The 14,438-nt window shown below is 32.5% G+C and overlaps 1 protein-coding gene across 1 annotated transcript in view; it reads right to left on the reverse strand.

Moving 5' to 3' along the window:
* Positions 1-11,274, reverse strand: part of LOC118182833 (uncharacterized) — a 47,529-nt gene extending 36,255 nt beyond the window's left edge. The window contains exon 1 of the mRNA XM_035352228.2: positions 10,289-11,274. Within this exon, the coding sequence (XP_035208119.2) occupies positions 10,289-11,085 (797 nt within the window). The 5' untranslated portion in view covers positions 11,086-11,274. The remainder of the gene's footprint in view (positions 1-10,288) is intronic.
* Positions 11,275-14,438: the final 3,164 nt, after the last annotated feature.

Genomic DNA, 14,438 nt, shown 5'->3' on the forward strand with positions numbered 1-14,438 from the left:
GAACATGTTAACAATGAACCACCCCCCAAAAAACCTAAAATTACTTACAAGAGGTGGTCATGGTGCCCCAAGAAAAAAGATAGAAAGACTAGATACATTTGTGAAAATTGTAGCAAAAGTACGAGTATATGTATGGAACATATGACCTCATTTTGTAAACAATGTTCAAAATATTGTAAGTAAATAATTTTACCTCTCCTTATTCTTTCATATTTTGTCTAAAATGAAGTATTAACTTGGTTTTACATTTTAATTTCTTTTAAAAACCGATTAATTTTATTCGGCAAATTTTTAATTACAAACTTTTTATTCGGGTATGACATACCCGGCGCGTGTTCTAGTGTTCGTCGGATCGGTGCGTGTGCTCGCAGGTTAAACGAAACTTTGTTTTTTCTCTGGAAAAAAATCCAAATAGCTTTATGTAAGAATCATTAAAGAGATCTTCATCAATAACAATGGGCCCACCAGCGGCCGAGCGGTAAAGTCGCTGAACACTGGTAGTTCGGTCCGAGGTTCGAATCCCGCGAACGGGCTGGCTGCATATGTGTTTTCGTGGTTTTCCCCATGTGTAACGTGTATACGAGCCAGTTTCCCTTAGAAAGCCCTCCTCGAAGGCATCCCTCCCCTTAGCCAGATAGCCCTATTGTGCTTTGCCATAATTAAATACACACATCAATAACAATGTGTTAATTAATGGAAACTATATACTTGTGTCTATATCAATATTTTCCTTTGAAATCTGTGTATAAGCCTTAGTAATCTCAAGGTGTGAGATTTATAATGTTGTAATATTCTGAAAAGTCACTTGACTTTAATATGTATGCAAGTTTCATGAAAAATTAAAAGCTGTATAATTTGCATCCATACATAAAAGCAAGAACTATGTATACAAAAATTCTACAGTTTTACTGTGTGGAGCAAATCAACAAAAGCATTATCAAAGCATCACTATCAACAGTTTCATCACAAAACAACTACATTGCAGAGCATGTTTCCAAAGTATATCAATTTTTTAAAGTACTGATTCTACTGAAAATGTATTGTTTACAAGATAAATAAATAGCTCTTGCATGCTTCGCCAATTAACAAAATTTTTCAAGATTTTATTTTTATTTCTGTTATTGGTTGTCATATATCTGCATACTTTTGCAGCCCAATGCTTTATTTACTGTATGAAATTTATTAATCAATTCTCTTGGAATAATTTAAGTTTTCACTATTCATAAATTGTTATTATAACTAGCGGCTCAATAACAAAATACAGTAGCATTTTCAAAAACACTAAGATTTACATTATATGAATTTAAGAATTTTAAAGCACTTATTATATTTTTGTGGCATTTTTAATCATTTATTTAGAGAAATACCAGCACACTCTGATTTGTCAGCAGATACTGAATTATGAATTTCCTTTGTAATAATCAAGTGCGATTGTTATTCCCATTATGTTCTCTATCTGTATATGATGTTACTATCTATATTTGACTTAATCTGTAACTGCATATTTCATGCTGAAACTTTTAGTTCTTTTGCACATATTGTTGTGATACGTCCTAATAAACACATTATATGTCTATGTTTTGTAAAATGATGTTGCTAACTGTACTGTATGTGTACCATCAACTGGAGAACTTTACACTAATAATTTAGTAGTGAAATACTGCGACAGAATATGCAGATCAAAAACTGATTAATAAATTACTTGTGTAACTAGCAAGGATGAAGTAGTGATAAGATTAAGAGCATTTTAAATTTATATACTGTTTTTAATTCATCATATTTTAATTTATAAACTATTTAGAGATTATTTTATATACAATATATTTACATGATGAGATATCAATATACATGATCAAAAGAATCATGAATTATAAGAGTTTCATTATTTCCAATGCATCTATAGCAGCTTTCTTGTATGAAGCTGTTGCAATATTTTCAGTACTGCATGGACTTTTTCTTTTCTTTCTCGTAGAAAAGAAATTCTTTTGTTTCTCTGCTTTTTTATTTGTAGGTTCAATTTCGGCTTTTCGTTCTTTAATTTTCTAATCACTTTATTCAGTGTGTTTTCAATATCTCCCAAAGGTATATTATTTACTGTTGTTGATGTTACAAGTTTTGATATGATACTCAGTTGATCTATAATATGGTGCTTGGTTCCTGATTTTTTAAATTTTTGTGCTGATAGATCAAGAAAGGATTTTACATCATTTGATTCTTTAGTTTTAGCTGGCTGTTCTCTATTAGGTAATCTTGTCTTTAAAATTATTGCATGTATATGTTTACAGACACTTCCTTTAATCGTGGCATCTGTGCATGTGCATACAAATGCATCGTTACAAATTTTGCACCATTTACAAACAATGTTACAATTAATGCATTGTGTATGTATTTGAGTAACAGTATATTCAAGAGTAGGGTCACTTTCTGAAATCACATGCCAAGAAAACTCATTGATTTCTGTGATATTATTAGCTGGAAAATTTATTGCTCTGTTGTGTCGTAAATTTGTTTGGTTGATCTTTGCTGTGTTTGGCCCTTTTGTTGTTTTGATAAATCTCTGGAACCATTTATCTTGCACCATATTAATAAGCTTCGCAATGCACCTATCAACCCTCTTGTTTTTCAACCCATCAAGATAAGAATATTTTAAAACTCGATGCAATGCTTCAAGATGATTGTTAGCTGTGATGTTACATCTTTTTCTATAACATTTAGCCCACAACTCACATCTGTTTGCATAATTTGAAGCAAAATAATTAGCAGACTTGTCTGTATCTCTATCAGCAAAGAGTTTGCTGAGGAAATCAGATATCAGTGCTTCAAATTCTTTTATATCATGACATTCAGATACTACATTTAAAAATTTCAAAACTTCCTTTCGCTTTGAGAGGATAATTGAATTTGCTGCTTGCAGCCATGCCTTTTTAACGTGCCAGGTGCATAGAATCCTAAATTTGGCATCACACATTACTGATGTCCATGCAGTATAATATACTGGTGCATCATCACTCATAAAGCAGTTTACAGACAGCAGTCCAACTTTGTCCCTAATACACTGAAAAAATTTTTGCATTGAACCTAAATTTACTCTATTGCTTAGGCAAAATGCAGCAGGAAATCCTGAATTAAACTCGTCTATGACCAAAACTGTCGATAATTGAAAATCGTAAGCATTAGTCCCATGTGTGCTATCGGTGCATATGCTATCGGATCCAAACTTTAAAAGCATATGCTTTTGAACATGTCATTATGATGATGCAGAAGTCACTAATTTCCAAGTGCTGATCTGCTACTTCTGCTTGGAATTTTACAAAAAGAACTGGATTATCATCTAAACATTTCATTTTTTCTATCCAGATCCTTAAACTGACAGCATCAGTTGGATGATATTGTTCATCATTACCAATACAGTAAGAATTAGAAATGTTATGTATGTCTTTTTTTGTCAATAAATGCTCCCTGTAAATGTCTTCTTTAATACTATTCCTTGTGGAATCTAATATTTTCTGTGGTGGAATGCCTTCATTTAACTTACCTGAAAATATTGCATTTATATGATAATGTTGTATAATAATGTCTGTTTTATAAATCAAGTTCATAAAGAAACTTACCTGCAATCACTTCTCGCAAATCTTTTGTTAATGGCAAATGTTCTATATGTTTACAGACATATATGTGTGTCCCACGTGTGTTTGGAAATATAAAATCTTAATAATGCCATTACTGGTAACTTCAATAGTAGATGGACAGTGCCCCTCTATTTTGCAGGTACCTTGTGATTTTATAGCTCTTACACCTTTACTTTTAGAATTATAAAATCCAGATCGATTACAAAGGAAGTAACTTTTTTTCCCACCATCGACTACAAAGGAAGTAACTTTTTTTTCTTTTTCCACTCTTTTCTTTTTTTTTTTTTTTTTTAAGAGTTATTGTACTTCTCAAAAAGTAAGAAATTTTTTCCCTTCGTTCTTCCTCACTTTTCCATTGTAAGAAATCTAAATTTGAAGGGTAAACATTAGCCTACATACAATATAAAAGCCCATTGTAATTGTGCACTAGTGAATCTTTAAAACAAAATTACTAATTTAAAACTAACCAAAATCTTATTTTGACACTGATTGTAAATAGATACTGGTCACTTTAGCAGAATTTTTTTTCTCTTCAAGAAGAGAGACCTGTGTCTAATTGCTCTCAAAACTGATAGTTTTATTTAAAATCTACACTGAAATAAAGTTGCCTAATTTTAAGTCAGGGGCGTAGCTAGAGGGGGGCATCTGTCCCCGGGTGCAGAATCCAAGGGGCGGCAAACTGATGTTACGACATTTTAGAATTAAATGTTTTCCATCCTTGGCAAGCAGTAGAGGGTGCGAAACCTTCAGTTGTCCCTGGGCGCTGAAAACCCTAGCTATGACTCTGTTTTAAGTTGTACATTGGCATATTTTTCTTCCTATTTGACAGTTACTAGTACTCGTGTTCCGGCTAAACAAGACTTAAAACATATTCCCCAAAGTTGTATAATAATGCAAGAAATTTATTCTTAAGAGACAAATTGTCACCAGACATTTTCCATAACATGAGTGTCATCTGGCCTATGTCTAAAGTAAAAAAAACATTGTAGCCTGTTTCTTGATAACTGATACAATGTGTATAGGTTATTAAAATTTTAAGACATCGAATAAATTTCTTTAAGTAGTTTTAAAATAACATACAATAAATTTTAAGCCTCATTTACATATAATAAAATAAGTGTCTATCATTATGATACTAAACTTACGATTGAAGGTTGCCACTTTAATAAAGATTTTAACAATTTTTTTATTAGGTCCACATTATTTTTGATATCTTCATCATACATATGCATTAAGAGATCCGTTTGTGTAATAACAGGATAGTCTTTTTTTTTAATGAAGCACTGAATTACATGTATAAATAATTATGTAGCAGTACATCTCTATATATGTTTTTATTATTTAGAAAATGTTTACTTCATATTTCAAATAGTTGAGGAAGAGAAATATTACTTTGAAATATTTTTACTGAAGAATAATGGGGGTTTATCAGGCTAACAGAAAAAAGCAAGATGCTAAGGAAATTATTCTGTTATCAATTATACTCACAAAAATAGATGTATTTTATTCCCCAGCTTGATGAATGAATTTGCAAAAATAGTAATTTGTACTCAGTTTGGGGCTATTCAAATTAAAAACTTTTATCGCAGAAAATGCAAATTTCTAATATCTTACCTTCATATGTATTAAATGTCATTTCAACGGAGTTAAGAGTGTATCCATGTTGATCTCTTGCGTGATTTCTTAACTCTTCAAACGTTCTACATGAAAAATTGCAGGCATTAATAGGACATTTCAAATTTCCTTCAGCCACAACAGGTACTTTGTACTTCCCGAATGTGTTCATATAAAACCTTTTTCTTCTTGTACTTTTTGCAGCAGTACATACATTCAAATACTGCTATCTTTTCATATTCCATTGTTATAACAAAAAGTTATGTACTACAATAGAAAATAAAAAACTTATTTTGTCATCAGAAATATTAAAAAATGAATAAAAACTGGTAGCATATGATATTAAAATATTTAATGTTTGACACAAAAAAATGGTAGCATATGATATTAAAATATTTAATGTTTGACACAAACAAATGGTAGCATATGATATTAAAATATTTAATGTTTGACTGAAACTAACACGGCTTGCTATTCTGAAACATTTTTTATTTTCCTTTGTTCAACAAAGGAAATTTCCGCTAAATTTATCTGTTCTCAAAAGGCAATATATGAAAAATAAATAGATTACAAAAAGTTTGTCTCAAAAATAAATACTTTACAATAATTTGTAATCACGTGTTTAATTACAAGCAAACAATACCTAAATTACCAATTAAAATATTTTATCAAAAAACACTTTTGGCCCGCCAAAAAATATCACTGCGGAGCTCAGAAAACAAGCAACCGAAAATGGCAGGTAATCCCATGGTGGGGTAAATCTAAAACACCCCGCTTTTGACGTCAGATGTGACGTGTACCGTTGACCAATCAAATTTTCCTGCTGAGTTGAAATTTAGTCGCTCCCCCCCCCCCCGAGGGTCATGGAGGTAACCTCCATGCCGAGGGTATGGTGAATTTTCGTGATTCAAGATGGCGGAAAAAATTGTGCCAAGTGCCGCTGATCTGAGATTTCCCAATATTTATAACGCTCTATGATTAAATTGCACTGAATTACACTTTTTAAACGACACATAAATATAATTTTTATAATTTAATATGGATGTGTGTGTGTGGCTTACTAGCGGTAAAGTCGTTGAATATTGGTAAGTCGATTCGGGTGTCAAATCCCGGTCAACGAAATGGTTGTAATGGCGTTTTCGTGGTTTTCCCCGTGTGTAACATGTATACGAGTCAGTTTTGCTTAGAAATTCCTCCACTGAAGCAACCTTACCCTAGAAAAATAGTTGTCGAATGCTTTGCTATAATCACACAAACCAGACCAAACAATATATATAAATAAGTAGCTTAAAAGTTGCTTTATTTTAATGTATACTTATAGAGTGGTATATAGTATATATTTATTTACATGCAAGATAAAATATATGCAAATCAACATTATAATTTAAAATGCTCATTTTTAATTTGGGTACATTCCTGTTCAGTAACAACCCAAATTTAAAATTTGGAATTTGTTTTATTATCGATTTATATTTTGTAAAACTTTAGCGAATTTTTGATTAACGAACTCAAGGATTTCAAAGCCAGCAATGGCAACCTTGTATTAAAAAAAAAAAAAAAAATTATCTTTATCGCGCGAGACTGTGTATCAGAAATTCTAAAGATATCCTCATTTTAAAAAACTTATTTTGCGATATTGCTCTTGAACTGAGTTTGATGGTTTAGGTGCGAAAATTTGGAGTTTGGATTTGGATTATTTAATTATGGCAAAGCACACGAAGGCTATCGGCCTAAAGGGAGGAATGCCTTCGTGGAGGACTTTCTAAGGAACTGGCTCGTATATACACGTTACACGTGGGGAAAATTACAAAAACGCCCATGCAGCCAGCCCGTTCGCGGGATTCGAACCTCGGACCGAACTACCAGTATTCAGCGTCTTTACCGCTCGGCTGCTGGTGGGCCCACAGGTGCGAAAAACATGATGTTTAAAAAATAAGGATAGCACACAAAAATAACGCCCCTTTGGACGTAATTTAAAGTCTGAAACCTTTCAAATCCCCCCCCTGCATTGTTCCCATTGCTCGCTTTGAAATTGTTGAGTTTCTTAATCAAAAAATTCGTTAAAGGTGTACAAAATATGAAATAGATTATAAAACAAATTCTAAATTCCAAAATCGGGCTTCCAGATGTCTATATTCGAGTGGTAGAGTATGTCATTCAAAATTTAATTTCTCTAGGTACCGTTGTTTTATCACAATGCGAGAAACATATATACATGCATGCAAATTCTTCATTATTTAATTTCTTTAAATATAATGCAGGAATGTAATATTGGGTGGCAACAGTTTGAAAATGAAACGCCGTTTACAATGAAGCAACACAAAATGTCAAACCCAAATTAATAGCCTTTCTGGGCTTTTGGCTAAAAAGAATGTGGAGTTAGTGAATATTTAAAAAATTATTAACGTGAAGAGAGATACTTGGATGAATTTCTGAAGTTTAAAGAAATTACACTTATTTTAGACATTTGATCAGAAAAAAGGTAAAGAAGAGAAAGATAGGTATTTAAAAAAATTGATTATGAAATAAAATTCAAAGGTGATAAAATAATATCAATTTACATTGCTTGCTTAATCAGAAAGCAACTTTTTACACGTTTGTTATGTTGATGATTTAAGATAAAGATGATAAAGATGATTTAATACGGCAAAATGTAGTTAAACAGAACTTAAATAATTTCGTTCTCACTTCTAAAATATTCTTTTAACTGGCGAGTGATCAAACCGAATTTCCTAACCCTAAATGTTTAATATAACTAGGATTGGTTTGGTTTATTAGATTACGGCAAAGCACTCGAGGACTATCTGCCTTAAGGGAGGGATGCCTTCGTGGAGGACTTTCTAAGGAAAACTGGCTCGTATACACGTTACACATGAGGTAAACCACGAAAACACCCATGCAGCCAGCCTGTTCGCGGGATTCGAACCTCAGACCGAACTACCAGTGTTCAGCGACGTTACCGCTCGACCGCTGGTGGGCAATATAACGAGGAAGGAGATAGTTTCTGGAGTCCTAAGAATGATGAAAGTGAATATATTTCCTACCTTTATGATTTTCTGTGACTCCATATTTTTTATGACGTTTGTGGGACTGAATAAAGAATGCTCTTTTTCTTTCCCCCACTCCCACTGTAGAATTTATCCTCATTTGCGCTTAGTTCTGATTTCAGGTCTTATAACTAAGAAAAAAAGCCATTCCGCTTTACGTGAAATCGGATAATGAGTTGAATTAGCGCCAAGACTCAAACAGTTTCTCTGATCTATGGTAAATTTAAAGATCGATTCTGCTTTTAAATAAAAAATATAAAAATAATTAAATTAATAATAAGAATAAACAATAAATAAAATAAGAATCTGAAAGGTTTCAGATTTTAAATTACATCCAAAAGGGCGTCTTTTAATATTTTATGTGTTACATTTATTTATTAAATATCATCATCACACTTAAACCATAAACCTAATTCCGATTTCATTTTAAAGAAAAAAGAACATGTGAAAGTTTTCAGATTTTAAATTACGTCAAAACGGCTGTTTTGTTTACATTTTGTGTGTTACCCTTATTTGTTAAATATCATGTTTATCGCACTTAAACCATAAAATTCAGTTCAAAAGCAATACCGGATAATAGTTTTAAAATGAGCCTATCTTTAGTCCGATACAGAGTCTCGCAGATATAAAAATGTTTCATCTGTACAACGTTGCTATTCCTCGCTTTGAAATCCTTCAGTTTGTTAATCAAAAATTCGTTAAAGTTTTACAAAATATGAAATCAATTATAAAACAAATTCCAAATTTGGGCTTCCAGATGCCCGTAATTGCAGTAGGATGACGTGATTCAAAATTGGATAGCTCTAGGTACCGTCGTTTTATCAGGACGCGAGAACACATACATGCATTTATGGAGATTATTCATTATTCAATTTCTTTAAATATAATATAGGCCGATAATATTGGATGGCAACAGTTTGAAAAGTGAAACAAAACTTTACAGTGATTCGAATGAAAATCGCAAAACGAAAACAAAAGTCCCCTCAAAGACACCTTTTTAACGTTTCGTGTTTTACCTTTCTTTATTAAATATCAGTTACTTCACACTTAAACTATAAAATTCAGTTCAACAGCAATATCGCAAAATAATTTTAAAATGAGGCGATAAAAATGTTTTCTTTTTCGTAGGGTTGCCATTCCTGGCTTTGAAATCGTTGAGTTTGTTAATCAAAAATTCTTTAACGCCTAACAAAATATGAAATAGATAATAAAACAAATTCAAATTAGTGCTTCCAGATGCCCATATTCGGTTGAGGATTAAGGTTCTTCAAAATTTCGGCTCCAGGTACTGTTGTTTTATCGCAATGCAAGACGCATACATACATTTATGCAGATTTTTCATTATTTAATTTCTTTAAATATAACACAAGGTGCTAATATTTGGTGGCAACAATTTGAAAAGTGAACCGACATTTAAAGTGTTCAATGCAAAATGCCAAAACGAAATTAATAGCATTCTTGGTCTAACGCCCTTTGCCCTACTTATAATTTTTATGGATCAGAAATTTTTTAAATTGCTATCGTTTTTGGAATAATTCGGCGATATTGGGGGAGGTCAGGCACCCAGTGCAACCACTGAGTACGCTTCTGATTCCCGTTATATAAATATAAAATTATCTTTTTTTAACGTTACTTTGAAAAATGAAAAATAAAAAATATACAAATGAGTTAACAAAAAGCTTAATTTCCTTCGGTAAAAAGAATAGCAAGAGATCGAATAATCAGAGTTTTTCTGTAGCAGAAATAGCTGAGGTGGGGAAAAAAAAAAAAAAAAAATCGTGATTTGTTTATTTTAACCAAATATGTGAAAGCAACGTATGAAAGACAGAAATCTTTCCTGGGGGACTCATTTGTGATGCTTACGTTAGGCATGAAATAATAACAAAATAAATAGAAACACTTATACAATCGAGCCAGAATCAAATTGCCACCATTCAACGGTCAGCTGGATAAAGACAGCCATTAATGATCCGAAAAATATACAAGAAAAGGACTTACCGAAAACGGGGTTTTATATTTCGATCGCTTGAAATCCTCCAAAGTAAGAGAGTGTCGCCTGACACAGGATTATACATGTTCTTAAATCCATGGTTAAGGAAGACCAAAATATGTTTTGGTCTTGCTACGTTCACGTAATTCGAAGAAAAAAATTTTATCAACTCCTCCGTCGTCACCCAACGTTGATTCCTTCGAAGATGAGATAAAATAGAATCCGTTATGGCAGGATCGCTCTTAAGGGAAAACTTTGCTAATTTTTTCCACGAGATTAATGGGTCCAGGATATCCATCATAACGTCAGAATCTAAACGAACTTTGCCAAAGAGAATCTCTACTAGCTTCCATGTCGCTTCCAGTTTAAGTGAGTTGATTAACTTTATCCTGGATGTTCGGAGAGATCTACACTTCCTTTGCGGGGATAAACTGATTGAAAAGCACATAGCAGGATAAAAAGATCTCGCCACATAATGACAGAACGCTCTCAAATGACTTACATACAACTTTGCTATATCTTCCTCGCAGATCAATTCAAGTTTTTGTAATATACTTCTGCTGAAGTCGAAAAAAACCGTGGTTGTCCAATCAGGGAATGAAACACTCTTTCTGCCCGACTTTGTTACGAAAACTGGAATCAATGGCACATAAGGGGCAGTCGGGGGAGTAGATCGAAGACTCAGATCAAAAGAGGAAACTACGCGTGGTATTTTCTCACGTTGAAATTCGCATGTTCTTAGGTCCAAGTACTCTATGGAACTGCCATCGACGACCCAGAACTCCATATCCTTCACTGACGCCATGAGTAAGTTGTAGATAAATGTGCCTTCAAAATTCACTCTCCTATTTAGGACCCCGCTTTGTAAGTTCAAAGCAATTCGAAGAAAATGCACACCTTTCTTGTGTCTTCACGCAGATCTGCAGGATAAGTTAAAATTCAGAGCCTGCGAAGGCCTCGCACGAACCTTCCTTTAAGGCAGCACAAGTGCAGAAGAAAACCCGTTTGGCATTACTCCTAAAAGATTCTTCTCCCCACTCTACCATACTTTCTTATTGGTCCTCGTAAATGTCAATGGCGAATGACGTTCAAGATATTCCCTCCCGTGTTACCATGGGGTTAACTTCCCACCTCCATGCCTATTACTCTACTTGGGGCTTGAAGATCAACTGAAATATCACCAAATTTCGAGAATAAGTGTTCGCAGATAATTTCGTTTTCTTTCAAATTCTTGTAGTACAAAATTCTCAGTGACTTGGTCACTAATTTAAATTCTGTTTATAATATTTTGAAAGGAGAAATATTTATAGTATAATATCAAAAAAAAATCTGATGTGTACACCACATGACTTCCTTGTACGGAATATTAAATTATACGCATTTTTTTCTTGCATTTCATTTAAACTTATTGGATTGAATTAAATCTACTTCGCCGACAGCGCATAAACCACAATAGGATAAGTGCATTCTTTAAAATTCACTCTAGTATTTGTTTACCATAGCGACACTCCGGCGCTAGATTCACTTAATAGTATTAATAATTATATAACAGTTAACTTATATAATAATTATATAACGGAAACTAAGTTAACTGTTATTCCAATAATTATATAACAGTTAACTTATATATTTCGTTCATATTATAACTCATAATGCACAAAATTTATATCATTTAAAGAATAGAATTATCTAATCGTTGCCACATGTTCTATTCAAATACTATAATAAAGCTAGAATGATGTATAAAAGAAATTAAGCAAAGAAAACAAAAAAGAAACAGTTTTTCACAGACGATTGAGTATTTCTTATTGAATTAATTCAGTTCTCACTTCGCGAGAAGGCAAAAATACAGAAAAACTCAAAATATCTATTTTAAAAATTACGAAGTAAATCTTAAACACTTATTTCCTCGAAAAAATTTTAGAAAGAATTAAGCATGATTTAATTGGCAATAATAAATGAATGCGTTATCTTTGTTGTTGGGAAGCTAAGTTTCTCTAGATTGGCAACAAATCCACTAGTCTCCTGTTTCAAATGTAAACGTCAATGGCCGCCATTAGAAAAAGGCTTAGCGGCAATTAAACAACTTTAAAATTGCTGATAATTCTAAAAATATTGCACACAGATTTACTAAAGACATAAAATCCTTAACCGGAAGATAAAAACAACATAATTCAATCATTTTTAAAGCAAAAAATGTACAATTTACAAACATGTAAAAGTAAAGAAACTGAGATCACTGAGCCGGGTAACAGAGTGGATATATATATAAATATAGTTATATACGTTTGGTGCGGCCGATTGCAACCAAAATACGAGGTGCACATCTACATGTTATAGCACTCCTATATACAAAATTTCAACGTTCTGAAGCTACTCGTTTTTGAGTTATGCGAGATACGTACGTACGTACAGACGCCACGAAAAATTCCCTTCAGAATTCATTTTAAAGTAGTTTTATAATTTTTGGGTGGAAAAGAGTATTTTTTCTTTCCTTGCGTACAGATATCACGCAAAAACATCGTTACATTTCATTCGATAGCGGTCAAAATATGCTGCCTGAAACTTTTCGGGATTACAATAGTTCTTTTTTACTTCGTACAAAGAAGTAAAAACACCCATGCAACGGCTTTTCATTTCAGCTGTGTATGAGCGATGGGGGGCGGGAAAGGGTCCTAGTACGCTGGATTTTTACTTCCTTATGCGAAGTAAAGGAAGTACTGGAATCACGAAAAATTCCGGGTACCATATTTCAGCGAAAATATCCATTTTGACCGCTATCGAATGCAATTTAACGATGTTTTTGTATGACATCTGTACGTAAGAGCAGAATAAAGGACGCTTATAAAATTGATTTAAAATGCATTCAGAACAGATTTTTTATTCAGAAGAGATATAATCAAGCAAACCAGACCAAACAATGCATATATAAATAAGTAGCTTAAAAACCTGCTATATTTTATGTATACTTATAAAATACTGTATTAGATATATAATTATTAAAAGAAAGGAAAAGTCGAATCTTAATTGATTGTACATAATTTAATCCCTATGAAGGCCTTAACAATTCTTTCTGACTTAAAGTTGTAACCCAAAAGGAGAACAGGTAAAATTAAACTTTACATACGTATACAGTACTGAATATAATACAAAAAATGCAAAATATGAAAATAAAGTATATCTGTACGAAACCTAACTAATCATTTATTTTGACATTACATAAATACACGTATGGTAATGAACATTGTACATTAAAGATATTTTGCTTTTATATTTTATACCTTGTTGTATATTATGTTCCATTTATAAATTACCTATACATAGATATACGGATATAATTTAAGGATTCCATATTAACTACCACATATAAAACCCAAAAGTGCATAAATAATGTATTTTTCCATATTATTAACCTCATTCTGAAGAATTTTCAGCAGTCTAGTTTGCTTTATTGTATTCCTAAGTCTCAAATAAAAACAATTTAATGTTTATATGTCATTAGAAAATTAAACCAAAAAGCAGCGACCACAATGTAATTGAAAAACAGTCCTTAAGCGTGATAAAGTTGAAAGCCATTTCGGTTCAGACTCAGCTAATTCGCACACATGTAACATAGCATTCGATTTTTACTACAAATTAATTGATGTAACAAATATCTGGCTTTCTACTCCTGTGGCTTTAAAAAAAGATGTTATTTGCCTTACAGCTTATCGTAGAATAATACATTTTCATTGTACAAAATTGAATTTATTCGAAGAATTGAATCTGTATTTTTCTGTGTATAAAACTGAATGTAGAGAAGTTAGATGTTTAAACGACCTTAAACAACTAAAACTTAAAGGGTGTACTTTAAAAGAAAGATAGTTTCCTTTGTGTGATAATGGGTCAATGCTATATTTAGAACTCATAGGGTACAGAAGTTGGGAAACAGGTGGTGACCGGTGGTAGACCCCCCCCCACCCCGGTGCGGGAAACACGTTTGAAGGGGGGAGAGAGATCTTGGGTCTGACCATGGAGGTAAGAATAACTTCCTACCTCCATGGGTCTGACTGAAATAACTGAAAATCACGATCATATATTTCTCATGGAATGTCAAAGTTCATTTGTATTTAAAAAAATGCATGAGCAATGAAATTAAATAGAATAATACTTTTTGAT

Source organism: Stegodyphus dumicola, chromosome 10, assembly GCF_044657685.1.
Source record: "Stegodyphus dumicola isolate Sdum_Otavi_A_Nest chromosome 10, ASM4465768v1".
NCBI classification, from domain to species: Eukaryota; Metazoa; Arthropoda; class Arachnida; order Araneae; family Eresidae; genus Stegodyphus; species Stegodyphus dumicola.